The sequence below is a fragment of the Lates calcarifer genome, linkage group LG10 (genome assembly GCF_001640805.2).
Source record: "Lates calcarifer isolate ASB-BC8 linkage group LG10, TLL_Latcal_v3, whole genome shotgun sequence".
Taxonomy (NCBI): domain Eukaryota; kingdom Metazoa; phylum Chordata; class Actinopteri; family Centropomidae; genus Lates; species Lates calcarifer.
This window is the reverse complement of record NC_066842.1, coordinates 15,221,472-15,246,135: the sequence shown is the minus strand read 5'-3', so window position 1 is coordinate 15,246,135 and position 24,664 is coordinate 15,221,472. Positions and strand designations below refer to the sequence as shown.

At 40.5% G+C, this 24,664-nt stretch overlaps 4 protein-coding genes and 1 long non-coding RNA gene across 11 annotated transcripts; 2 read left to right on the top strand and 3 right to left on the bottom strand.

Annotated features, from left to right (window-relative positions):
* Positions 1-1,272: 1,272 nt before the first annotated feature.
* On the bottom strand, positions 1,273-8,244 carry LOC108875320 (uncharacterized). Of its 3 annotated transcripts, XR_007813982.1 has the most exons (5): positions 6,995-8,244; positions 6,786-6,887; positions 6,329-6,423; positions 1,493-2,396; positions 1,273-1,406 (listed from the first exon to the last, which is right to left on the bottom strand). It is a non-coding gene; the product is annotated as an uncharacterized LOC108875320 (long non-coding RNA). The 3 variants fall into 3 exon arrangements; XR_007813981.1 differs by lacking the exon at positions 6,786-6,887; XR_001959850.2 differs by lacking the exon at positions 6,995-8,244 and having other exon boundaries at positions 6,786-6,988.
* Positions 1,368-6,316, top strand: bend7 (BEN domain containing 7). Of its 2 annotated transcripts, XM_018664136.2 has the most exons (8): positions 1,368-1,701; positions 2,000-2,116; positions 2,208-2,560; positions 3,589-3,696; positions 3,839-3,956; positions 4,069-4,182; positions 4,448-4,489; positions 4,960-6,316. In XM_018664136.2, the coding sequence occupies exons 1-8, from the start codon at positions 1,368-1,370 to the stop codon at positions 5,016-5,018; spliced, it is 1,245 nt and encodes a 414-aa protein (XP_018519652.1). In that variant the 3' UTR covers positions 5,019-6,316. The 2 variants fall into 2 exon arrangements, with proteins under 2 accessions (XP_018519652.1, XP_018519651.1); XM_018664135.2 differs by having other exon boundaries at positions 4,448-6,316.
* Positions 6,328-13,260, top strand: sephs1 (selenophosphate synthetase 1). Its single transcript, XM_018664142.2, has 10 exons — positions 6,328-6,426; positions 8,251-8,373; positions 8,502-8,598; positions 9,139-9,242; positions 9,430-9,537; positions 9,673-9,827; positions 9,955-10,045; positions 10,150-10,249; positions 10,844-11,056; positions 11,904-13,260. Exons 2-10 carry the CDS (start codon positions 8,278-8,280, stop codon positions 12,116-12,118), a joined length of 1,179 nt encoding a protein of 392 aa, XP_018519658.1. The 5' UTR covers positions 6,328-6,426; positions 8,251-8,277; the 3' UTR covers positions 12,119-13,260.
* cpt1b (carnitine palmitoyltransferase 1B (muscle)) lies at positions 12,233-20,879 on the bottom strand. 2 transcript variants are annotated; one of them, XM_018664134.2, is made up of 20 exons: positions 20,719-20,879; positions 19,209-19,367; positions 18,927-19,066; positions 18,570-18,741; positions 18,269-18,370; positions 17,729-17,866; positions 17,555-17,632; positions 17,332-17,439; positions 16,752-16,836; positions 16,295-16,490; positions 16,035-16,220; positions 15,829-15,934; positions 15,627-15,743; positions 15,378-15,542; positions 15,152-15,286; positions 14,548-14,700; positions 14,325-14,438; positions 14,128-14,220; positions 13,822-13,995; positions 12,233-12,972 (listed from the first exon to the last, which is right to left on the bottom strand). In XM_018664134.2, the coding sequence occupies exons 2-19, from the start codon at positions 19,347-19,349 to the stop codon at positions 13,867-13,869; spliced, it is 2,358 nt and encodes a 785-aa protein (XP_018519650.1). In that variant the 5' UTR covers positions 19,350-19,367; positions 20,719-20,879; the 3' UTR covers positions 12,233-12,972; positions 13,822-13,866. The 2 variants fall into 2 exon arrangements, with proteins under 2 accessions (XP_018519650.1, XP_018519649.1); XM_018664133.2 differs by lacking the exon at positions 12,233-12,972 and having other exon boundaries at positions 13,413-13,995.
* A 182-nt stretch (positions 20,880-21,061) lies between these two features.
* Positions 21,062-24,520, bottom strand: LOC108875223 (kelch-like protein 42). 3 transcript variants are annotated; one of them, XM_051073434.1, is made up of 9 exons: positions 24,231-24,520; positions 23,717-23,856; positions 23,429-23,617; positions 23,142-23,326; positions 22,655-23,006; positions 22,376-22,521; positions 22,133-22,287; positions 21,779-21,936; positions 21,062-21,700 (listed from the first exon to the last, which is right to left on the bottom strand). In XM_051073434.1, the coding sequence occupies exons 2-9, from the start codon at positions 23,750-23,752 to the stop codon at positions 21,518-21,520; spliced, it is 1,404 nt and encodes a 467-aa protein (XP_050929391.1). In that variant the 5' UTR covers positions 23,753-23,856; positions 24,231-24,520; the 3' UTR covers positions 21,062-21,517. The 3 variants fall into 3 exon arrangements, with proteins under 3 accessions (XP_050929391.1, XP_018519492.1, XP_050929392.1); XM_018663976.2 differs by having other exon boundaries at positions 23,717-24,520; XM_051073435.1 differs by having other exon boundaries at positions 23,142-23,321; positions 23,717-24,520.
* Positions 24,521-24,664: the final 144 nt, after the last annotated feature.

Here is a 24,664-nt window from a genome sequence, read left to right as displayed (position 1 = left end):
ATGTGGTCGTTGAATTATGTTTTAATCTGTCAAATGAGTCGCTTTAAGAACAACAAATACACCAATAATATTATTCGTGTGGTAATTATTTGAGAATCTAGAGAAAAGTTTATGTATGCAGTCTGGTCTCATTACTGTTTTTGTTCAAATGCCAGTCCATTGTCTGGACACCACAGTGGCAAATGTCTGACTCGACCTTTTAGACGAGAACGTACCATCAGGTGGCGCAAAGGGATATGTGACGATTTTTAATATTAAAGTCATTAATTTATTTACATGGCGCAAGGGAAGAAGCAGCATCATGATGAGAACGGGAGCACAGATCATACAATAGCATTTATAGCAGGTCAATTTAACCATAACACGGTGGAAAAATTTGCCGATGACAGCATCTGTAGCGCAGCCTGAGGAGAAATTTAACTGATTAATAAGGCAGACGGACAGTGATTCCATAGTCACTGATTTCGTCTTTCTGAAGAGCGATTCCCCGACCGCACGACTTACTGAATAATCCCCCCTGAAGATGGAGTTTGGGGAAAGGAAGAGGAGAAGGAAGTCACAGAGCTTTAAACTGGTCACGGATGAAGGTAGGGGCTGCTGAATGAATGCAAGACCTTGCAAGACGCGCGTCTGTGTCTGGGTGTTTGTCTGGCGCTGTGTGCCAGCACAGACGACTCTGTAAACAAAAGCGATGGCCACGACAATGCCCACAGTCTGTGCTGCGATTTTCACCAACAGCTAACTCTAATGATTCAAGTGTTACACGTACAAAACCTCTCCTGTACATCTGTCTCAGTCAGTATATCTCATTCTGATTAGATTTCTAAGAATTAAGTCAGCAAATAGTTCAAAATATGAAAATATGTTGCGCAGTCTGAACATGCAACATGCAGCTTAAATTGTTCACTTTTTGCTAAAGCTGTAAGCTGCAGGCCACCTGTCTTGACTACACTACTTCATACCACCTACAGGTGGTGGTTTCTGCATGGGATGGGGATTGGGGGGGGGTTGCCTCGGCTGACATCACAGTCCCTATCAGCCTGCATAAGCTTAATCATAAAAATGCAAAAGGCTGGAACACCATTCTTGCAACCATCTATAAATAAGGTTTTATTGTTAGATGAAGCTTTTATTACATCGCTCTTATATTACAGTTTAGTGACAAAACCTTGCTGTTTCACATGCAGATTATGACCCTTCATATATAATGAATTCCAGCTGTAAAGATGCCAATGGAGAGCCAAAGGATGCCGCTGTGCCTGATGGTATGAGCCACAGTAAGGATTCATTTCTGATTTAACATAGCAGATCTTGCTGATTCCACTAATACCCTTCTCTCTCAATGTAGTTTGGCTGGGGATGAGGGCATGGAGATCAAGAGGCAAATCACAGGAATGATGAGGCTCCTGAGTGATAAGACCAGCAGGGTGTATCAGCGTGTGGGAACAGAGCAGGACAGCTTAACAAAGGAGCCCCAGGATAGGAATCTGACCTGGGTGCATCAGCCTGCACCTTTGTCTCTTGTATCGGACGACCACCAGAGCAACAGCTGGAGCTCTGTGGGGGACCCAGGGCCCTCGCCGTCGTCCACATCCACCCCCATCCCCAACGGTCCGGGCTGCGGCCAGTACAGCACCCGCTCCAAAGCTCTGAGGATACTCAACAACGCAAAGGATTTAATCAACGGGAATCAAGCTAACGGTAGAGTACCCGAGCGTGTGTGAAGAGAACATGAAAAAATATATTCAAAAAGTAGATAGGAGATCAACACACTACTGAACACCAGACAAGTGTTTTGTTAATGAGGTATTTGTGTGTAAGGCAGACAGGTCAAACATTTATGCACACATACATAAAATTCACACACACATAAAATGTGTGCACACATACATAGTATACACACGGACACACTGTGCATTAAAGCACATTGTGTCCGAGTGATTATGCATGTTTGAGAGAACAATCACTGACTGATGCATCATTACTGACTCTCCACCAGATGTAGTACCTCCTGCTGTGCCAGAAACCCCCTGCTGTATGTGTAACTGTAAGGGCACCTTGCAGGCTGTTCTGCAGGAACTGCGTGCCATGAGGAGGCTGATGCAGTCTCAGAAAGGTCAGTGGGTGAACACAAATATTTAAACACTGTGAGAGAGTGAGACAGAAAGAGAGAAAGAAAAAAATTATGTGTTACTGTCTTTTCCTAGCATCCTTGGAGAGGCAGGAACAGACAGGATCACCATGCCAACCTCGTCTTGGTCCGGGACCCACTCCTCGTCGCAGGCCCCGCAAGAGGAGGCCAATCTATAAAGTGGCACCGCTAACTGTGTCTAGTACTAGAAGAGCTGCTCTTACTCCTCTGGAGGCCTCACCACGCATAGCTGCACCTGCAGAACCTGGAAAGAGGGAGGAATCTCAGAAAGAGCGAGACTCACCCACAGCCAGCAGTCATCCCATCTCCTCTGAGGTTTCTGTGCTGCCACCTCCAAACAATCCAGCAGCTGTCAACAACACACACAGTCCTCTCCTGAGCCAGTTAAGGGAACCCCAGTCATCAGAGGTAATCAGCATGTTAGTGTACATGTCACAATGTGTTTATGTTCAAGTGTCTTTTCTGATTTCTGATTTGTGTATTACACTCTCTCATAAAAGCAGCACATATGAATTTGAACTTAATAAGATAAGATAAGATAATAGTCCCACAATGGGGAAATTTACATTGTTGCAGCAGCATAAGTGATTGAAAAAGACATAAATACAAGTAAGGGCAAAATAAAAACAAGATAAAGCTATATATATATATATATATATATATATATATATATATATATATATATATATATACACACACACACACACACACACACACACACACACACACACACAACAGTATAAACATGACAATGTAATAACAAAATATTAACAGAAGAGCAATATACACAGGGCTTTATACATAGAGACAGAAAGTGAACTAAATACAGATATAGCACATTTTGAAATGGCATTGCACACAGTAATCTCTTATGGACTGATTCTCAAAAGGGTTTTAAACATATATATTTACTGTATTTATACTGAGAAGAAATCTGGTATTTTTTCTAATTTAACTCAGCCAAAAATCATAGAATTGCGGGTGGAAATACATGTGGTTAATGTTCTTCTGAATTATTATGAAGATGCAGAAAATACTTTCTGTAGCAGTAAACAAGTTTCTCTTCTCTTTTCTCTTCAAGTTCTCTTTAGCATGTTTGACTCTATTTAATCAATTTTTAAATAAATTATCTGTCTCATGAGCCATTGCCAAGTTGCATTCTTTTTTTGTTAAGGAGAACCTTGGTGTCCTCTGACTTCTTGGAATCTGTCACCAAAATCATATTTTTGGAAAAGTATAAAAAAGAAGTATTGCATGCTTTATTTTGCAATGATGTCTACAACAACATTATGACTTTGCAGGTCTAGTACTCATGATAATGATTTCTGTTGAACAGTTCTGTTCTTTTTCCCTCTAAAAATGAATCATTCTTGTTATGTATTGATTCATCATGATACGTCACAATTCACACTGTGTGTTATTTCACCCCTTTTCAGTCTGAGGTGCGTCTTGCAGAGGATTATGACGTATTCATCTCAAAGGCTCAGCTAGACTCCATTCTTGTCAACTATACACGCTCTGGGAGCCTGCTGTTCCGGAAACTGGTGCGCATACAAGATTTTTAAGATTCAGTTCCTTGGCCCTTTGATTATAGTTAACATAACAGTCATGCATTTTATTTTAAACAATCATTTGGTTCACCAGAAGCTCAGCGATGTTTTACCATGGAGCTACTCTTATGTTTAGGTGTGTGCCTTCTTTGACGATACTACCCTGGCTAACTCCTTGCCAAATGGTAAAAGAAAGAGAGGACTCAATGATAACCGCAAGGGCTTGGACCAGAACATTGTGGGTGCCATTAAAGGTAGGCGAGAGAAAGATGTAAAAGATTTAATCAGTCTTTTTGCAGCAGAGTACAACAATCAGGACACAGTACTTTAAGGGAACATTAATATAGTTGTTTGAACCTTATTCAGTGTTTACAGAGAAATACTGCACTGAACACAGAATAGAGAAGTTGCCTGGGCCACGAGATTGGGTCCAGATCCTTCAAGATCAGATCAAGCTTGCCAGGAGAAGGCTGAAACGAGGTACTGTGCTGCTATAGAGTCTACCTGCTTCACGTTTCTTATAGTATACTATATATCTATTTCATCTAGTAGACCTACGCTTTTTTAATGCTTTAATGTTTTTATTATTATGCAAAGGGTTTTGTTAGCCTGGTAAAAACTGTATTGTATTATTATTATTCAGTAATAATTTTGCCAATTTAAATCAGTGACGTGAAGTTTACCAGTGAAAGAAAAAGTCTTCTGAGAACATGTCAGGTAAATGTTTGTTCCTTTGGCTCCTCAGATGCTGCAGAAGCAGAAGAAGTCTTAAATGGACCCTCTACAAGTATGAAGCACACACAGGGGCAACTAACACACATTCACTATCCTACCCATTTATTCAGTTGTCTTTTATCTCTCTGTGTCTGCACCTTTCCCCTTACATCAGTACTCCATCTCACAACATCTTTCCATCAGCCCCCCTCTGAGCTCACAGCGCCTTTACCTCTCTTCACTTTGCTGTCACAACACACTCACTCACATACACACACACACACACACAAACTGATGTTGCTGGCTTGCTTATTGGTTCATATGTCTTTGTCATGCTGTCGCTGTGACATTTGACATTCTCACGCAGCTTCCTAAAATGTCAGCTAATTATCTTCACACCATGCACCATATCTCCTCTTTCACCTCTCTATTTCATCCTCGACGTCAGAAGAGCATTTCTCTTCCTGCTGTCTCAGTTTTTCTTTAAAGGAAGGCAACAAATATAATATAATATATAAATATATATTTCTCCTTTCTTTATAGGCTGTGATTACAAGACGCCTGCAACTGTGCAAGGGACAGTGGTGAACATGACAGGTTGATTCGAGGGCTGCCACCACGGCCTTACAGCAGATTTGTTGATTGTCTTCATTAATTTCTCTAACTTGATGCATTTTGCCACTTTAGATATTTCCTTTGCAGCTTTTAACTGCTATGTGTTATGGATGTAAAGGGAAAAAACAACAGGACCAAATGAAGAAGAAGTCTGCTCAATGATATTCCCAATATCATTTGACACATATTTAAACAGCTTCGATCTGGGATTTTGGGCAAGTAGACAACGAACTACACAGTGGTTTAGAAACATCAGGTCATTTTCATGTTCACAAGCAACTTACTGTTTACATTATAGGCAACAGCTTTAAAAGCACACTTGCCTAGTTCTTATATGTCCTTACTAGGAGTCACAAGCCTAAAATGTGACAAAGTACTGTAACAGTAGAGCATTCATTTTGCACAAAGTATATTTTATGGGAAGTTGCCCATTGTGGATTGTGCCTTTTAAGTGACAAGTACTTCAATGAGTGTAATGTGCAGTGCAACATCAGACTCAGTTCCAAATATTACATCCAAAAGTAAATATTTGTTGTATTTTGGGCCAGTTTTGCTATTTGAAAATAGGTTGACAGGCTAAATCTGGCTGAAAATATATTTTAAAAAAAGAATACGAATAATGTTTCTTTTTAGGCTATGCATATCAGTGCTATTGTCGTTATTACTGTGATGGAAATGGATGGAAATACATTTTTCTTTCATTTCTGCTCACAATGCATCGTTGTTTCCATCATTAAATATAATTTCTTGACAACTGTGTTTTTGTGTTTTTATGTACCCAACAGTATAATTAACAACAGAGGAAATTAGACAAACAGCAGCGACACATTGATAAATTTCTGCCTAAATGATAATAAACCATGTCATTCTAATATAAAGCAGTGGTATTACAAAAATATTTCTTGCAACAGTATCATAATTTTTTACCAAAACATAAGCCCATAAATGCACGTTTATAAACCTCAGCGTTTGCTAGGTGGCTACACTTCGGACCAGGCAGTGTTGTGTTGTTGTAGGTGCAATTGGAGGGAAAACAGTAAATTAAAGGTACACTCCATTGTAGAGATTTTGTTGCCAGACTTCACAGCTCGTTAAAGGGGATGTTAAAGCCGCCACTGTGCAGGCAGAGGACCCTTTGAGAGCTTGTGAGTCTCCTCTTTGTTTTTTAAACAAAATATTTTTCTATGGGGATTAAACGTGATAGGTTATGTATCTTTATCAAAATATAGTAAATTATACGCGATAGCTCGAATTTTGCTCCTGTCCTGTGCCAAGTTAGAGGTCAGAAATGACTCACTTTTCGTCAGGCATCCTCAGACGACGCCCGATTCTAGCCCCAGTGCATTGTGGTGCGGCCCCGCTCTTCTGTCGGGATCCACCGCTAACGTGAAGCTGGTAAGGATAAACTGGTCAGAGCAATTAAAGGGGAAATGTTGCAAGAATATAACTCCGCTTTGGTCCTAAAATCGCATCTAGGACAATTGTAAACACGTCTAGTGCACCATATCATTACAAACTTTGCACAAGTTGCATGTTTAGCCTTGTTTTATTGGTACTAACTCTGATGTTGCACACATCGCATGGCGAGGGACAGGAAAGGGTTAATTTTTTCCGCCGCCGACATTTTTGTTCGGCGCTCTACGGCAACTTTTTAACTTACGTGTGCAACGAGCTGGCACTATGTTTCACAACATTGTATCACATTTGGGCTGTAGCGTGCACAGTGTGTGTTTTTCAAATGATTTACAGCTCACCGGCTCGGACACTCTCAGCTCTTTGTTGCACGGAGCTGCTTATGCTCATCACCTCATGCATTGATCGGCGTTTGCTAGCAAGAGCTAGCGCCGAAACGAAAACTGCATTTTCAGCAAAACAAACAAACGTCAAAGATGTAGCTGTCACTGTCAGAATATACTGTATGTCTCAAAGCAGAGCGCCTAGTAGTTTATAATGTAGTGTTTACCTCTGGACAGCACCAATGTTATCAGCCAGTGCCTAAGGGTTGAATGAACTTGGCAGCATTTTGTCTCTTGAACACTCCCACGGTGTACTGACCGAGGCCCCCTCAGCTACTTAGAACAGTTTAAACAACAAACCGGGGTTATAAGTAACCAATAACTTAGCTGGCTTCTTAGTCAGGTGGCCAAGTGTTTTCCACTGGCACGTTATCGCGGATAATTCATTTGCTATTCCTGTTCAAACTACAAATATGAGAATTTACAAGTATGAGCTCATTGAAATTTTTTATGTTGTCAGTGTGTGGCTACGGAGATGTTTGTTTTAAGACTCTTGGATGTGGCATACGTTACAATACATTAGTGTGAACTTTACACTCTAGCAACCTCTACCAACTTTTTTGTCTCACTGAAACACAAATACACTTTTCTCTATTGTTCCATTCTTAATTTATTCAGTCTTAAAGCCTTTAAAAAAAGTTGTCTACAAAATATTACTTACTTACTATTATTTAGTGTTGATTCAGCTCCATAGTTATTTCTGTCACTTGGAAAAACAGACGAGAAGAGTTATAAGTCTTTTAACTGATTAGAAAATGTATTAATCTGCAGCTATTTTGTATGTGCAATGTATGTGCAATTTTTATGTCAACTGAGTTATTGTTTGTCATTCCCCCTTTCCAGCTTCTCAATGGTGAGGGTTTGCTGCTGCTGCTTTTCTCGGTTATGTACTGTTGTAAACTTAATATCTTTAGATTTTGGACTATTGGTCAGCCAATACATGAAACAACAAAGTTTGTCTAGAGGCTTTTATGAAATTTTAATTGGCATTTTTCTTTGTGTCTGACATTTAAGGGTATGCAATCAATTGCTTAAATAGGGAGATTAATAATTCTAAAAAAATAATTGTTAGTTGCAGCCCTAAAGATGACAGCAGATTTAATCAACAGCTCTCTGATACCGTCTTAAAATATTAACATCATAAGCTACACAAAGGCAGGATTCATTGCAACATTGTTACATCAGATTGTACAGATGTTCAAGCTCATTTTCTCTTTCACTCATGGTTCAATGCAAATTTTGAATAATCTCAAATGACATTGCAGTGTGATGAATGACCTGAGATTTATAATAATAATAATTATCATTATTTTTTAAAGCCTTTGCAATTAGCAAGATTTTCTTCCAGCCCTCTGTGAGATCTAGACTGTGTTTCTAATCACCTGTTTAATTTTTTCTGTCCTGTTCATGAATGTGGTCCCAGTGGTGAGGGCCCAGAGTTTCTTCAGACATGTCTGTGAGGGAGTCCTTTAACCCCGAAAGCTATGAGCTGGACAAGAACTTCAGGCTCACACGCTTTGCTGAGCTCAAGGGCACAGGCTGCAAGGTTGGCTCTCATCAAAATCTGCCTCGGATGCATCATTGTCTTTGTACAAATTAATCGAGCATTCTGTCTGAAAAGAAATTGGTATAAAAATAATGTGTGAAAATGGTGTCTATTTTCTCTGTTCACAGGTACCTCAAGATGTGTTACAGAAGCTGCTAGAAACCCTACAGGAGAACCACTATCAAGAGGATGAACAGTTCCTAGGGGCAGTTATGCCTCGATTAGGTAATTCTAATCTTAATATAGCACTGTAATAACAAATACCTTAAGTGCTTAATAGTAATAATACTTAATCAGACAATAGTAATTGTACTAGCCACTAGCATTAAAAAATGCAAAATATATTGTATCATTTAACAAATTATTGAAGGTGATTGAAATTATATGATATTTTTTACATGATAAAGAAATGTCTTCATGTGACACTCCCCAGGGTGTGACAAGAACTCATTTAAGTGGTTAAAACCAGTTTTGTGGCAGCAGTGAAAACATAGTTGCTTCACGTAGAACTCTGAAAGCATGTGTCCCCTCCCACTGCAGTGAGATCCTGCTGTATTGGACACCGCCCTAAATAACCTTGCAATATTGACTCCAATTTAGGCAGAATAACACTGGGATATAAAAGATTTCATTGCTTTAAATCCACCAGCTTAGACACACCGAAATGAATGTAATGTGAGGACCACATTTCATACTACAAGCCGAGCAGTCAAATTTCTGTACAACCTAAAGAATATCTAAAAGAGAGCTCTTTTATGTTTGAAGGCATAGGTATGGACACCTGTGTGATACCCCTCAGACATGGAGGCCTTTCTCTGGTCCAGACTACAGATTACATCTACCCTATTGTGGATGACCCCTACATGATGGTATGGATCTCCTTTTTTATGGAATTTACTACACTAACGTGGTCCTGTCAGTTATACACACATGTTACAAGTGGAAGGATGTCATTGTTATAATACTTTGCTGATCTGCATTATTGGGTCTAACGTAGGCCTACTGTTCACACCAAACCCTACATGTGCTTTATTTTCATTATTTTTTATTTTGTAGGGAAGAATCGCTTGTGCCAATGTTCTAAGTGACCTGTATGCCATGGGGGTGACAGAGTGTGACAACATGTTAATGCTTTTGGGAGTTAGCAACAAAATGTCTGAGAAGGTGAGAAGCATGTCATTTGATGCATTCTGGCAAATATCTGCAAAGAGCCAAATGTGTTATTGTTATTATTTCGTCATTATTAATGTATTCATTTGGGCTTTCTGTTTCTGCTCTGATATTCCTGGGTCTTTACAGGAGAGAGATAAAGTCATGCCACTGATCATCCAGGGATTCAAGGATGCATCAGAGGAGGCAGGCACATCTGTAACAGGAGGACAGACGGTGCTCAACCCCTGGGTGGTGATGGGAGGAGTTGCTACAACAGTCTGCCAACCCAATGAATTTATCATGTAGGAATGAGTTCCTACCACACATTTCCTTTCTTATACTGTTTGGGCTACTCACAACTGCTTAAAAATAATGTATACATTTGTTGTATCAAGTAATCATGGTAATGGCATGCTGGATATTTCTTAGGCCAGACAATGCAGTGCCAGGAGATGTGTTGGTGTTGACCAAGCCACTTGGAACGCAAGTGGCTGTTGCAGTACATCAGTGGCTAGATATTGTAAGTCTGCCTGCTCATCTGTGAAGAATTATGTCTGGATGCTTACTGTTTTTTTAGGATAAACACTAACACCACATGCTGCAAATGTTTTTTAAATCTCTCAGCCTGAGAAGTGGAACAAGATCAAGCTGGTGGTAACCCAGGAAGATGTAGAGCTTGCCTACCATGAAGCCATGATGAACATGGCTCGGCTCAATAGGACAGGTAAAACTGCTATGAATGTGTCCCCATAATTGATTTGCAGGCATAACTGCCTTGTACAGTGCTTTTAAACTTTTGGTTATTGTTATTATTTTTCAATTAAATAACCAGGTTAACTAAATCAGGTGTTGGGCAGAGAAGCATTGAATTCTGTGAACAGCAGCAGCCTCTGCTGCAGCTCAGCTGTATTGCACCCTTTGTTGCTAAGTATCATCTACTGATAATGTCAGATTCAATGCAAAAGAACAGCATGGATACATACAAACAAAAACTAGGACCCAGTCCCACAGAAGCACAGAAATATGCCTTCAAGGTTTCTGGTGTTTTTGTTCTCTTTATTAATTTATGAACAATTTAGTGATGTTTAATACTAATACCTGAATTGCATTATGTCATCATGTCTGTCATCATAATGGTTATTTGTTTGCTGCCAAGATTCCACATTTGGCTCACAAGGAGTTATAGTCTGTGTGAGTGTCAACACAGATGGAATAATCTGTATTTGTTCAAACCAGTGACTAAAGTTGTGTGTGTCCTTAATCAAAACAATTATTCCTTCAGATCCCTCTAAGTCTCTTTCTCTGTCTTCCCTTATAGCGGCTGGTCTCATGCATACCTTCAATGCCCACGCAGCCACTGACATCACAGGGTTTGGCATCCTTGGCCATGCTCAGACACTGGCACGACAACAGCGAAGTGAAGTGTCATTTGTCATCCACAACCTTCCAGTGCTTGCCAAAATGGCTGCTGTGTCCAAGGCCTGTGGGAACATGTTTGGTCTCATGCATGGCACCTGTCCGGAAACATCAGGTGAGTGTGTATTCATGGTTATTTTCTTCAAATTTAATGTGTCTAACTGTTCTATCTCTTGTTAGTTATGATTGTTTACAGCATGTAGTGTTTTTTTTTGAGCGTGCCTCACAAAGTGTTTTGTAAGATGACAAAATACACAACACTGTAAAAATGTTGTTTTGCTGTTCAGGGGCCGTAACTACAACATTTAAGTCACACTTAGTCTTGAATTTTCATCAAGGGGCAGGCTGTAAGCCTCTGGGCAGAAAACCTTTGAGCACAAAATCAGAAATTTGAATCAGTGTTCTATACGCACCCAGTGAAGTGAAGTCAGTCTAATTCAAATGTGGATTTCAGTGATAATTTGTTAAGCTATGTAAATACCATAGTTTACAATAGTCTAGATGGGACAAGATAAAGTGTGATTAACAGACCATAATTAAGGAATATTTTCAGCAGGGAAAAATAAGAATATCGTAGTAATTTGACTTGGACTGAGGCTCAGCTGTACCTTTGATCTGCTTTCTCAGTGCAGATAATGAGAATTTGTGGATCATCTTGTCCTTAAAAACGGCATTGTAAGAGAGCTTACCTGTATAACTGATTTGGTTTGAGGGAAAGGCACAAGTAAGTATTGTGTGTAACAGTGCAAAGGGAAAAACCCCCTAAAACTATTAATGACATGTCCAAGTGGAAATATGCAGGGCAAACAAGAGATGAGCACTGAGGGAAGCCAAAAGAAAGAGGAGGCCAAACAAAGTAACAAAGATAACCTATAGATTCGGCTGTAAGAGAACTGAGCACTCAGCATTGCTACACATTGAAAATCATAATTTTAATTGACCAAATCTTCTTTCATTTATAGGAGGCCTGCTTATCTGTTTGCCTCGGGAACAGGCTGCTCGGTTCTGTGCCGAGATCAAGTCCCCGAAATACGGAGAGGGCCACCAAGCGTGGATCATCGGGATTGTAGAGAAAGGAAACCGCACCGCTCGCATCATTGACAAACCTCGGATCATAGAGGTGGCACCACAAGCTGCCACGCAGAATGTCAACCCAACACCTGGTGCAACCTCTTAATCCTCCTTTGCTGAATCATAGACCGGAAAACCCCAAAAGCTCTGCTGAGTGATTTTAGACACATAAACTACAAAACCATCCTAGAGTGTTGAAATATATACACAAAATAGTATGTACACAGAAAAGACTGGGTTGGCGTGTATCTACATGAAAAACAGCCCCACACAGTGCTCGGGGAGCATGTCACCACCCAGTGGACTCAACCTGCAGTATCCCCATGATAAAAAATTGGTAAGAAATAGAGCATACTTAAAATCCATATGCCTTTTGTGTCTGTTGTATTCTGTTATGTTAAATGTGCTCGACTGGCAGGCAGCTTCTGGTAAGAGAGTGATGAAGACAATAATCTGATACTGTTGATTCATTTTGAATCTTAGGAAGTTTGGAGTCTGTTGCCTCTTTTAAAATTGCTCTCATCAAGCGACATCAAGGATCGTGTGATGGTGTTTTTGTTTGTCCATTCACTTTGTACAGTTATAAAGCCTAGTTTTAGTTCATTGCTGTAACTGATGCCTTGAAAGAAACTGAGTGTGAGCAGAATGGTTTGTTTTTTATTACTTTGACTTTTTGTATTGTCCCCACGTAAACTAATAAATATTCAAATAGAAGATGGTTTGTTCTCACTATTTGGGGGCTGCAGTCCTGTGAATGACCTGAATCAAATGTGACATTATCTACTTACATCATAGAACTGCAGATTGATTTTAAACAGAAACAGATGATGCTGCTCTTGTGTGCATTCCTCTGAAGTCACAGATGAATCATGGTTATAAGTCATAGACGAGAAGAAATCTGCTTAACCCTCAGGAGATGAACCGTTGACCATCTGTATTCCCAATAATTGAATTGTGGAACTGTACAAAAGGAAAAAAAAAACTTTATCAGTCAACAAATGCTCTAATCCCTGTTGCCTTTGTTCAGGATCTGGTGCTTTTAGGTTTGTCTCTCTCAATTTTGCCAGAAGATTTACACAGAGAGATCAGACTTATTGTAATTTAGTTTCCAGCTGATCAAAGTCCAGATCATTTTTGTTTTTCATGACAGCTGGGATGAATCTGGAAGTCTGTAAATGTTCATGCAGATATCAGGAACAAGATATAACCTCCACCCCACCTCTTATAATAAACTTCTCTTATAATAGATTCTGTGTCTCTTTTTGATGTATTAAAGATGTTAGTTATTATAGTTGCTTAAATGTATGAAGAATGGAAAAAGAAAATCAAGAAATTTGATTTTAATTCTAATGATTTGTATGTCTACTACTTATTACTTGCACAGAAGACAATGATAGTAATTGTATGTAATTCATATATATAAGTGTTTTATTTGTAATCAAAAATAACAGAACATGAACAGCAAATTCATAAATGCTAGCATGTAACAAATGATTTAGATCCTAAAACACAGTACTGAAGTCTTAATGTTTACAAGTTTCATACACACAAGCCATAGACTACACATAAAGATTAGATTTATTACATAAAACATTATATTTATGTACAGTCTATACATCTTTCCCTCAGCACCAAACAGTTCTGAAAAGTACAATATAAATAGTAATAAATTAGAGGTGAAACAACTATTCCTTTTGTCTGACTGAGTGGAATGACAGCCACCTATAATATTATCCTCCAGAAAAGCAAAAAGTGCAACCAGAACTTTCTTTGGTTTATATGAATGAAGCATGCCAAAGGCTGACTCACATGTTGTATGTCAGCTAAATCCATCAAAACATCCCACAGTGTCTGTTATATGTGCTTTTTCCCATTTTCTATGTGCTTTCTACGCTCCACCACTTTCTCATCATTTTCAGGCTTGAAAAGTCCTTGGATGTCAAGCATGGCCTTCTGAATGTTCTGACCAAACCGGTATGAGTCCTGCAGGTCACAGAGAGAGAGAGCGAGATAAACTGAGTGTTGAGACATTGAGTTTTGAAAGATTAACTAAACGTATACTAAAAGTATACAGTTGGATCAATAAAAAGCAGTGCTCTCATTTTGTGCTCTTACTGTGTTGGGGCAAGAGAACTTGCAGGAGATGTGGAATGTGATGAGGTTTTCCCCAACAATGATATAAGACACACCATAACCATCATCAGCCACCTGGGGGTACACAAGATAGACAAAATGGAAACCCCTCCACAGCAGGGTAAAACATTATGAGCATGACCTTGTGGACATCTCTAAAATAAAAGGCTTTTACTCACTGGGCCAAATCCACCACCAGCACCAACATATTTAGGGAACTTATTGATGTCAACTAAATTGAGCTGCTGCTGTGGGGTCTGGCTGGTAGACAACTTCCAGGGCTCTGACAGCACCTATAGAAGCAAAGATGTTGAATGTTGTGTGGACAATGGCAGGTTAGAGAGGAGAGGTGGTTCTGATTAGAAAAACTAGAATCAGAAATCAATAAAATGACACACTAACCTTCTTAAGAAATGGTGAGTCAACACCAAGGTACTTGGACACTATGTAGAGACAGAAGAGGTGACGGTCAATACCAGAACCAGTCATGGCCAGACGATACATGTTTTGATGCTTATCTGCTGCCTTCCGAAACAGGGCAAGTCTCTGGGCATTCTGGTCACAAAAAACAAGCAAACATGTTTGAATAGCCTGTACATATAGTATTAACATCATATCAAAATGACTTTATTTTTCTATTAGTGTCAAATTAACCCAGAACATCAGGGAGCTCAAAGTCCAGGTCAGTCACAAACAGACACACATTGTCTCTAGGTCTTGGTGACCATGTCCTAAGCAGCACAATATGACCTCTCCTACTTACACAATATGTCACTGTGAATTTGTGAGTGTGATAGCACACACCTATGTCCAAAGTCTGATTATTTTTGCAAAAACTTAATTTTAGTTAAGTTAATGTCTACAACTCTGCTGGACTCACCACTACAAATGAAGTTTGAGCTGCTAAGCATTGTTCAAACCCAAAGAACTCAGTGTGATAGGGCTTTTAATTTGCATTATCCTGATTTATTTCAAGTGTTTCTGTGTGTTTCTCTGTTCTGCTTACTGTTGCATCTGCATCCTCCATGGCTCTGACAAATGCAACTGCCTCAGAGGTGCAGGAGCGTACTGTTTCTGTCCGACCGTCTCTGAACATACGGGTCATTGATGACTCGTACGTCAGACAAAACACTCCCTGATCCTGTAAAGCAGATGATTACCATGATTTGATGATGGGGGATGATACAATTAAACATTTAAAAGACATAAGTGAGCAATGATTCAAGTCTTACCCTGAACTGCGCCAACTGCAGGGCCAGCTGAATAAAGGCGTCAGGGCTGGTCCGGCACTTCTTGATCAGGCCTTTCCCAAAATCAGTAAACAGGTAACCATGAAAGTCCACATCATCAGCTATCTGCTTGGCTGATAGGTATGAGGTCTCGATGACTTCTTGACACTAAAGAGAGGGGGAAATCATTCTGTGATGGAAACATCAGCTATTTGTGTCAGTGGCAATAAAAGATGTAAGGCTTTACTGTACCTCCTTTGGAATCTGCCACTGTAGTCGAGTGGGAAGAGGAAGGCCCTTGTTCACATCCCCTTTACAGTGTCCTTCCTCTGTGTAGCCAAGATGGAAGCAGTCTGTTGCAAGGACATACTACACAGACAGAAAAGGACAGCTGAAGACCAGTGCAAACTTTGAATCATTGTTTTAACATAGGACACCTGTGTACATTTCATACCTCCCACATATGTCCTACAATTGGTGCATCAGCCCAAGAATGTTCAGCATTTATACCAATTTTTCCATTTGGATACGAGATCAGGGTGAAAGACTTGTCAAACCACCTGTGAGACAAGAGAGAACATTTTTAGAGAAACAAACTACCAAAAGTCAAGCCTGTACTGAGGCTAAAGACTGAGACCTTCGCTTGACGTTTCTGCCTACCTGTTGTAACATTTTCCATGCAGCAGGGACTTAGCATAACTATCGAGTGAATTAGTCTTTGCAGGGTCATAACCTTGCGGCTCGTCATCCAGTGTCAGGAAGAAGGCAGCTGACTCAATGGCATCCAGGGACACTTTGTTCACTCCCTGACTGAAATATTTAATCCGAGCCCGAGCCCAGGGAACTCTAGAAGTGAGAGTGAGACAGTTTAATCTAGGTATATCTAAGATAAGCGAGTATGTGTGATTGTTTGTATATACCTGTTTCCTGCTGTCAGGGCAGCTAATTTGAGTTCTCCTGGCTGAGGTTCTGATGTATCATTAAGAATCCTTTGAAACTGTGTCTCAAGTTCACTGGGTAAGAGGTGGCGCCCTCCAGTGTATAACCATACTTGGAAGAAGCGGCCCTTGTGGTAGACAACCAGGTGCTTACGGTCAGTCAGATGCTGCACAATATCTGCAGGGGTAGTGCAGCAAGAACACAAGGTCAGATGGGTAACAACAACAACAGCACCTTTTGCTAAAACACATGAATCCTGAGTATCTGTGGTACTGATGTCAAAGCAGGTATTTAGTTTAATAGCTAATGGAAAACCTGTGCTGTGACACCACTGAGGTGTGGCCAAAAATTCTATCCTGGGACAGTAGGAATGGTCTGTCCTGTGTGACTGAGCATTGATTCACTCCTTAAACTGCACAGCCCTGAGAAGTTGCTCACCTGTTTCAATGCCAGGGATGCGGGTGGTGTTAAACATTCTCTCCATCTGAGTGGAACACATAGGAACGGTCCCCAAAGCCCTCAGCTGAGCAGAAGATAGACAAGAAAATCATCCCTAGTTCCCCAAGTTTAAACTAACAGGGCCAACATGAACACACTATTCTCCACCAAAGCTGGAAGCTGGTTTTACTTACTTAACATAAGAGATTTTTGTATTTGCATTTTTGTCTGCTTTCGTCTTCATGGTTTAATTTGGTCATGGCTAAATTGGAAAAAGGTGGTATCACATACTCCTATTTACTCCAAGGATTTACCAATATTCAATATTCAATACCAATATGACAGTTTCATGGTTGATTGCTTATAATTTGAGTGTTAAAAGGACAACTTTGGCTAACTTTAACTTTAATAGTTGCTTGCAAAATCATGAATATTTAATTTTAAAGAGAGGTAATTGAGATTTTAAATCAAGTTTTTAGGGGCTTTAAAGAAAAAATAAAGATTCAATGTTTATGCTTAGGCTAGAGAGAAGGTAGAGGGCGGTAATGCGGAAATGGAGTAATGTCGTGGCAAGCATTACCGGTGCATGTTCACCACGTTCCAGTTTGCGTCTGTACTGCAGCATGGCATGGACCACGTTCCCTGCTCGTGCAGCCTGTCGGTGTGTTGGGGTCATATACAAGAGGTCCTTCACACATGGATAAACAAAACATACTGAGTCAACATAACTAAGCACAGAAAAAGAGCATTGCAAATGCACTCTACTGGCATAGCAAAACTGATATAATGACTGTTCATCTTACCATTATATAGAAGTTACTGTTTACCATGATAGGACTCCTGCCCCTGAGGTAGATATACTCCTCCCACCAGTCACTTACCTGGAGCATACATGTAATATTATTGTAAAACATTATGTTTCAACTGAATATGAATTCAAATGTTTGAATCACTTCTTCAGACTTCAGACTACTCACATAATTCGTTGCCCACCAGGATTTTAGGATTAAGTATCTCTGCAGCTGGGCTGCTTTGAAATCTCTAAAGTCATTGGCCAAAATCTCCATTTGGTTGTACTGGTCATTGTCCAGCAGAGGACGAACTGACTCAAGGTACTGTGGGAAAAACATGGTGTGTGTTGTCAGTACAGAGAAGCAGTGTGTTGTGTAGAGACACAGCTGATATAATAGAGCAGCTGTGATACACAAACAGAAAACCTGGAAGACATCCAGCAGATGTGCAGTGCAGCTCAGGGGACATGACAGATTATTAAAATCTACTATTATACTACTCTGTCTAACTTTCACAAGGTACAGGAGGGCAGCTAGAACAGTAGATGGTGGTATAGTTGTACAATTATCTGTATGGTTAAACAAGCTACACTGATTAAAGGTTTAAATGTAGGTATAAAAGCTATAAATGGTAAGTTAACATGACAAATGGTGATGTTCATATATCAAGCTACACTTTATGACATGTAAATATAGTTTTGATACGTGAATATAGTCATTACACACCCTGTGGATTGTATCATCCACACTGGGCACAGGGAGCCTGGGTAAAGAGGCCTGGAAACTGTAAAGCAGTGGTCTGCGTCCAGAGAACATCTTCACCAGGCTCTGGTAACAAACAAACACCATACATCACACATATATAGTACAACAGATGATCCTTAAAAAACAGATTCTGACAAGAATCAACCGCAAACGCTGCACTGAGTGAGGGACATCAAGATTAAATTGACAGATTATTCAGTGGAACATCTAATGCAATTTAAGTTTCAGACAGAGTGCATGACAGACAGAGGGACAAACTTACCAGCCACACTTTGGTAGATGTGCTCATTTTTCCGTGGGATTCGAAAATCCAGCCATGGTAGGAGAGCAGAACTTTGAGAGTGTATCTCAAAAGGTAGATGAGGAACAGCCACAGTCCAGTAGCAAAGAGGATGGCACTCAGCACCACTCGGGTCTGCACTGACACATGTTCTCTGCTCAGAAAAGGCACAACACTGTCCTTGTTACATTATCAAGAAAGAAACAGAAATTACCATAAAAAGATCATTCACTGCGCAGGCCATGTAAACAAGCCTGTGTTCCAGCAGCAGAATATTTAAAAACTATACCACAACATTGAATGAAATGATTACACTGGACTGTGGGGGAGCTTTCTGACCTTTGTGGTAGGTTATCCTTGATGGCATCAATCATTCCTAGAGAGGGGTCTATGCGGATATACAACGAACTCATCATGGCAATCACAACTATCAGCCAGCTGGATGGACTGGCTGGATAGACTCCAGCTAATACACCATTCTGTGAATGAAAAGGAAGAATCTTTGTGTCCTATGCTCTGTTAATAAAATGTGAAAGAAAATGCACAAATACAATTATAGATTTTAAATACTACACTACAATCAAGAGTGACACTGATAACCAGATTTACATGTGGCTATACCTTGAACTGTATGGCTCTCTTCTTCCATGCTGTCACTCCTGACAGGTAGATGTTTTTGATGACCTCTTGACTGAGTTTAAAGTCCACACCATCAGGGCGCACAGTGAACTGGAAGCCCACCGCCTGATGTGCCTCAGCCATCTCTGTGTCTTACTAACACTGAAAGCAAAGAGAACCTATCAGGTTTTTGACTGGAATAATATCTGTGTTAATATTATTATAAAAAGAATGAAAACTTAAAGACCTCTTTTACAGTCTGAATAACAGACATCAATGGTTTAATTTTCGGTTCTGCATTTTTTTTTTTTGTTTGTTTCAGCTGTACTTCTGGATGTAGGTCCAGTTGTGAAATTATTTAAGGGAAAGTTGCACTGTTTGTCTTGTTGTAGTTGTTGCTGGTAATATGATAAGAAAGGGTGCTGATATGGGCTTCACAGACGTCAGCATGAAGTAAATATACACACTACTGGTCAGAAGTCTTAAAACACCCAATTTTTCCAGTTCCTGTTGAAATATAAGAAGTTCAGCGGGGGGGTGGGATTAAGGATACATTATGAGGATATAATGACCTAAAACATTAGAAGAAAAGAAGACACTGGTTTCAAATGATGGAAAAGTAGCACAGTTCAAGTTGGTCTGAGATGAACTGGACAGAAGGGTCAAAGTAAAACAACCTACAAGTGCAAGGATTACCTTTCCAAACAATGTTTCATTTCCATTGTAGAAAGAATGCTAATCGTGTGTTTGGCTGCTGGCTGAGTCAAGAAAAAAACTTTTATTTTCCTCTATGCTTTAATTTCAGAGTACACTCAGACATGACACTGTGTAAATTTCAGTATCAACAGGAAAAATTGAGGTGCTCTAAGGCATTTGACCAGTAGATTATATCGCAATGCTGAAATAATTCAGTCATTGTCATTGTCTTTTAAATGCAATGGCCTTGTGAAATTCTAAACAAAAATATTTAGAGTTCACAAACCACTCAATGTAATGACCAGGGTGACAGGTCTAGGATTTCTTTTTCCATGTCATATGACTGAACAGTCACCAAGTGGGACAAAGTTCAACAGCCAGATATAGCAGTGCACCGGCTGAGCATGTGCACAGACCCCAGATGGTCATGAAAATATAAACACAGAGTACAACCTGCAAATGAATGCAAACCCTCTGGTATTACAGAGTACTGTGGGAATCTATTAGACAAATTAAAGGTCAGCATGATTGTTACTGTGCAACTTTTTAGAAAAACTTTAAAGAGCTTAAATCAAATTTTCAGCAGTGTGATTGAACTTCCCCATCATTTTCACCCTAACGTTTACATAAATAGCACATGAAGTACAAGACACTAAAAGATGTCAGTAGGGAAGTATTTTCACCCCAACCTGTTCTACATATGTGCAATTAAAACATGTTGCTCTACAACTATCAGTCAGAAAAACTTTTGCAGCTAGCACAACAACATGCATGAATAAATGAATAAGAACAAATAGGAAGCAGGACCATGTTTTACCGTTGTCAGAATAGAGTCAGTGTGATCCACTCAGGCAAAGAGAAGCTTTGACTTTGGTTTGTGCCAGTGAGGAGGTAAAATTCCTCTGTACTCAGACTCTGTGCTCTGTGTGTGACTCCAGTGTCCTTGAAGTGGCTTTCCTCAGGTAGTGAGATCAGAGCTTTGGTCTCATGCACTCTCCCAGCCCTCCCTCCCACTCTCCCACTTCCCAAACACCACATACACTCTCTCTCTCTCTCTCTCTCTCTCTCTCTCTCTCTCTCTCTCTCTCTCCCTCTCTCTCTCTCCCCCTCTCTCATCCATGACATGCTTCTTTTTGTAACAAGACACCAAACGCACACAGAGTTTAATCTCATGTGCCACGAGATCTCTGCTGTGTAACTGAATCTGTTGCTGTGCTGTGTTAGGACGTAACTGAGAGGAATGTGACATTTCCTTTTCAGCTGCAGAGAGTACAAGCACTTCTCCAGAATGATAATATGAATGTAATCATGCGATAAGAATGGCAGCATAATACTCTTTGTCTGGGGGTGAAATTATCAGCAGATTCAAGTGTCATGACTTTGCTTTGATTAGAGGGTCAGAAAATGGGACCTAATGCTGTTTATCAAAGAGGCATAATATTAATTGTGTGACCAGTTGCATGAGTTTAGGTCATACCACCACAGCTTTCAAATCCAACAACAAACAAGATAATAAATATTGTGCTCCAGGCCTGGACTGGAGCTCAAGTCCTATTACATTCAGCCACAAAAACAGTCATATAATGTACAATATTGCAAAGGAGCAAACCATAACATTAGAAGTGAAGATAAAAGATGGCTTCATAGCGGGTGGAGACTGGTGGAGGAGGAAGAGCTCTGAGGGAGAGAGTTTGGAGATCTATCTTTATAACCGTGTTGTGTTCGATACTTGGCATCAGGACCTCGTCTCCTGCAACTGTCCCCTGTCCTGCAAATGCCACTTTCTCAGCCCTGTGCACCTGGATGAAAGGACTAATTAGATTTTGATTTGATTTTTTTGTTATTAATACAGTCTCAGTCTCTGGTTAGGTTCATACCTGTCCCCATTTCTGTGATTGCACACAGAACGATGTCACAATGTTTTCTGAGTTATTTCCACCTATCACAAGCAGCCTGTCGGTGACACCCAGGAAGTAAAGAGTGGGGAGGTCTGCATCTGCTCTGGTGAGGGTGGGAAGCAGTTCACACCAGGAGTCTAAAGCACAGAGGAAATACATGTCCTAATGAGCATGTTAGGAAACAGTCTAACCTGTAAATCCAAAGTGGATGGACTGAGCTGAAGGCAATGGAGAAGATCATTGGCAGACAACAGCTCACACAAGTACAAGCTATCTGAAATAAAACCAAATTTTTCTGATCAAACAGAGGTGCACTGCTCTGCTTTACTTTACCTTGCCTCGTGTTATACTGCAGCAGCAGTTTCTCTCCAGTCCTCTGGATGCTCCCCAACACATAAAGGCAGTGTCCCAGGCTAGTAGCAAGGGGCACGTCATGGGACAAAGACACAGTGAACTGGAAGTCAGTGAATGGCAGTGAGGAGACGAACCTAAGGCAGAGACTACATTTGGTTACCAGCACACCAAAAAATAACTGAAGGATGCTTTTCCAAACAAGCATAGATCCAGGACACCAACCTCCACGTGTCCTCCCAGGGATCATAGCATTCCACAGCTGTGTACAGAGCTGTGCTGGAGTCTGGAGTCACCAGGGAATCCAAGTACCAGCCTCCTACAGCGTAAATACAGCCCTCACAGGCCACTGCACTGAAGTGTCGTCTGTGCTGTGGATGTAGCAGATGGTGACAGTTTTAATTAGTGTTACATAAATGACTGAGAAAGACAAGGCAAGAGATGTTATATTTTGGGGTAAGAGAGACAGACCAGCTTTATTTAAAGGCTAGAAGACAGCCTCACCTTAATCAGAGGAGCTGTGGAGACCCATGTATGAGTGAAGGGATTATACCTAAAGGAAGCCATCTTGAACTCCCACCCTCTCTTCATACGTTGCCTGTAGCCTCCTATGATGTACAAGTAGTTATACAGAACCACTGCAGTGAAGCACCACTTATCAGCCCTGAAAGGAAACTCTGTAACTGGATGCCAGTCTTCATTGTCCTGTGACCCTTTTAGGATGAAGACATGCCGTGCACATTCTGTCTCTGGATCTTTCCAGGAGGTAAGGTTCTCTTTCCTGAGGCTGCAGAGATGTCGGTCTCCTCGTGCCCTCAGGTTGACAACCTCATCCTTCTCCTCTTCATTCAGACACCTGAGGTGCAGGTATGAGGTATGAGGTATTTAATGACAAGAAAGAAACAGGTGGCAAGCTCAACCTTGTAGTAAATTCTGATTACAGCCCAAAGCTTTACCAAAAATGAAAAATGAATGTATAAGTGTTGCTTACCTGGTGAGAAATGACAGCTCCATCACGTTTCTACTCAGGTAGGTGAGCACTGTCATCTTCAGCTCTGCACAACAGATCTCCTGAGCCAGATTCAGGTAGGATAAACAGTTATCTGGCCTGAGCTCATCTGCCAGAACTGACAGGCACTTTGAGAGGAAAGCCTCAGTCAGGAGGTAGCTGCTGACCTCCAGAGTCAGATAGGGAAGAAGCACAAGTGGGTGGGTTGGTCCTGGGATGAAACACACTACTATGGGGAGCTATGTACATTTGAATTTCTGTTTGCATACCTGGATGTGTGTGCCCAACTCTTCCCGAGGCACTTTAAAATTGTTATGGAAGGAGAACTCAAGGAGATTATAGAAGACAGCGGAGGACACATGGTCCAGGTGGATGAGGCTCTCTGAGGTCTCTCTCATTCTGGAATGGGACAAGGCCCTGAAGTACTCGCTGCTCTCTGAAAGTTTTCCAAGGTCCACCTTAAAAATTAATGATTAAAGTCAGTTTTCTATGTCGTTTGCTTAGTTTTTCATTAACCTGCACAGCTGGGAGAATCATGTTTTTTTTTACTTACTTACATGGAAAGCATGTGTACTGGTTTGGACTGTAACCATGGTTTTACCTCCATCTCCAAGGTGATATGTGCGGAGGGCCTCATTGGTTTTCCACTCTTCTGAGTATTCTTGACATGTTTGCCTATCTGTGATACCTGGGGAAGCTATCCAAGTATTGACTATTGGAAAATCTCTCCAAAGTCTTGTAAGACCATATTTCAGCCATGAGCATATCCATTCAAAGAGTATCATAAGATATTGCCTGAAAGCATTCATCTCACCGACAGAGTGTTGTCTGGATCTAAGTTAACCCATTCCAAACACTTTTAATACTGCCTGTGCTAGATGTTATTTAAGTGTCAAAACTCTAAAGGGCTAAAGATGCAATACACCTCTGGCACAACCACTGCTCAAATCACATATTTGGAATGGTACAGCAAATCCTCCATATAAGGTAAGGCAAGCCCCCCAAAGAATTCAAAACAGCCACTGTACAATGGAAAAAGAGAGGACAGAACAGTCAGTTAAGCTCACGTACCACGGGCTCGTCTCCCTCTCCCTGCCTCAGTTCTCACAGTCTTGTGCCCTTAAACAGCACAAACAGAGATTTAGAACAGATTTAGTACATGCCACATGCCAATAGAAACATCATTTTAAATAAAAGGCTAGTAAAGCTAAAACCTAAACATTCTGGTTTGTTCTGCAACTGATCTAGTTAATTCAAGAGTATCCCCCGATCTCGGAGCAGTGAACCTCTTTCTGCCGGTCTATTCTTGGCTCATGGAGGTGGGTCAACAGTCAGCCCTCTGAGATGAAGCATGGCCTTCCTTACTCTGCTCTTGACGTCATCGTGGGGCACTCAAGTTACCTTGCAGTTAGATGACAGTAATATGAGAGTAACTTCATATTTCTTAATATGGATCAATACATTTGGAATGGATACCTAAGTCAGTGAAAAGGAAATACGGGTAC

What these genes read in the sequence shown, in the direction of transcription:
- sephs1 (XM_018664142.2), top strand. Translation starts at nt 8,278, where the DNA reads ATGTCTGTGAGGGAGTCCTTTAACCCCGAAAGCTATGAGCTGGACAAG. An exon ending in GGCAGTTATGCCTCGATTAG is followed by an intron (nt 8,599 to 9,138) that starts GTAATTCTAATC and finishes TTATGTTTGAAG; the next exon opens with GCATAGGTATGGACACCTGT. An exon ending in GGCTCGGCTCAATAGGACAG is followed by an intron (nt 10,250 to 10,843) that starts GTAAAACTGCTA and finishes CTTCCCTTATAG; the next exon opens with CGGCTGGTCTCATGCATACC.
- cpt1b (XM_018664134.2), bottom strand. Translation starts at nt 19,349, where the DNA reads ATGGCTGAGGCACATCAGGCGGTGGGCTTCCAGTTCACTGTGCGCCCT. An exon ending in CCTGGTGGGCAACGAATTAT is followed by an intron (nt 17,633 to 17,728) that starts GTGAGTAGTCTG and finishes TGTATGCTCCAG; the next exon opens with GTAAGTGACTGGTGGGAGGA. An exon ending in CATCCCTGGCATTGAAACAG is followed by an intron (nt 16,491 to 16,751) that starts GTGAGCAACTTC and finishes CTACCCCTGCAG; the next exon opens with ATATTGTGCAGCATCTGACT.
- bend7 (XM_018664135.2), top strand. Translation starts at nt 1,368, where the DNA reads ATGGAGATCAAGAGGCAAATCACAGGAATGATGAGGCTCCTGAGTGAT. An exon ending in GGGAACCCCAGTCATCAGAG is followed by an intron (nt 2,561 to 3,588) that starts GTAATCAGCATG and finishes ACCCCTTTTCAG; the next exon opens with TCTGAGGTGCGTCTTGCAGA. An exon ending in CATTGTGGGTGCCATTAAAG is followed by an intron (nt 3,957 to 4,068) that starts GTAGGCGAGAGA and finishes AACCTTATTCAG; the next exon opens with TGTTTACAGAGAAATACTGC.
- LOC108875223 (XM_018663976.2), bottom strand. Translation starts at nt 23,968, where the DNA reads ATGAATGCTTTCAGGCAATATCTTATGATACTCTTTGAATGGATATGC. An exon ending in GAGCTGTCATTTCTCACCAG is followed by an intron (nt 23,007 to 23,141) that starts GTAAGCAACACT and finishes CCTGCACCTCAG; the next exon opens with GTGTCTGAATGAAGAGGAGA. An exon ending in AATCACAGAAATGGGGACAG is followed by an intron (nt 21,701 to 21,778) that starts GTATGAACCTAA and finishes CCTTTCATCCAG; the next exon opens with GTGCACAGGGCTGAGAAAGT.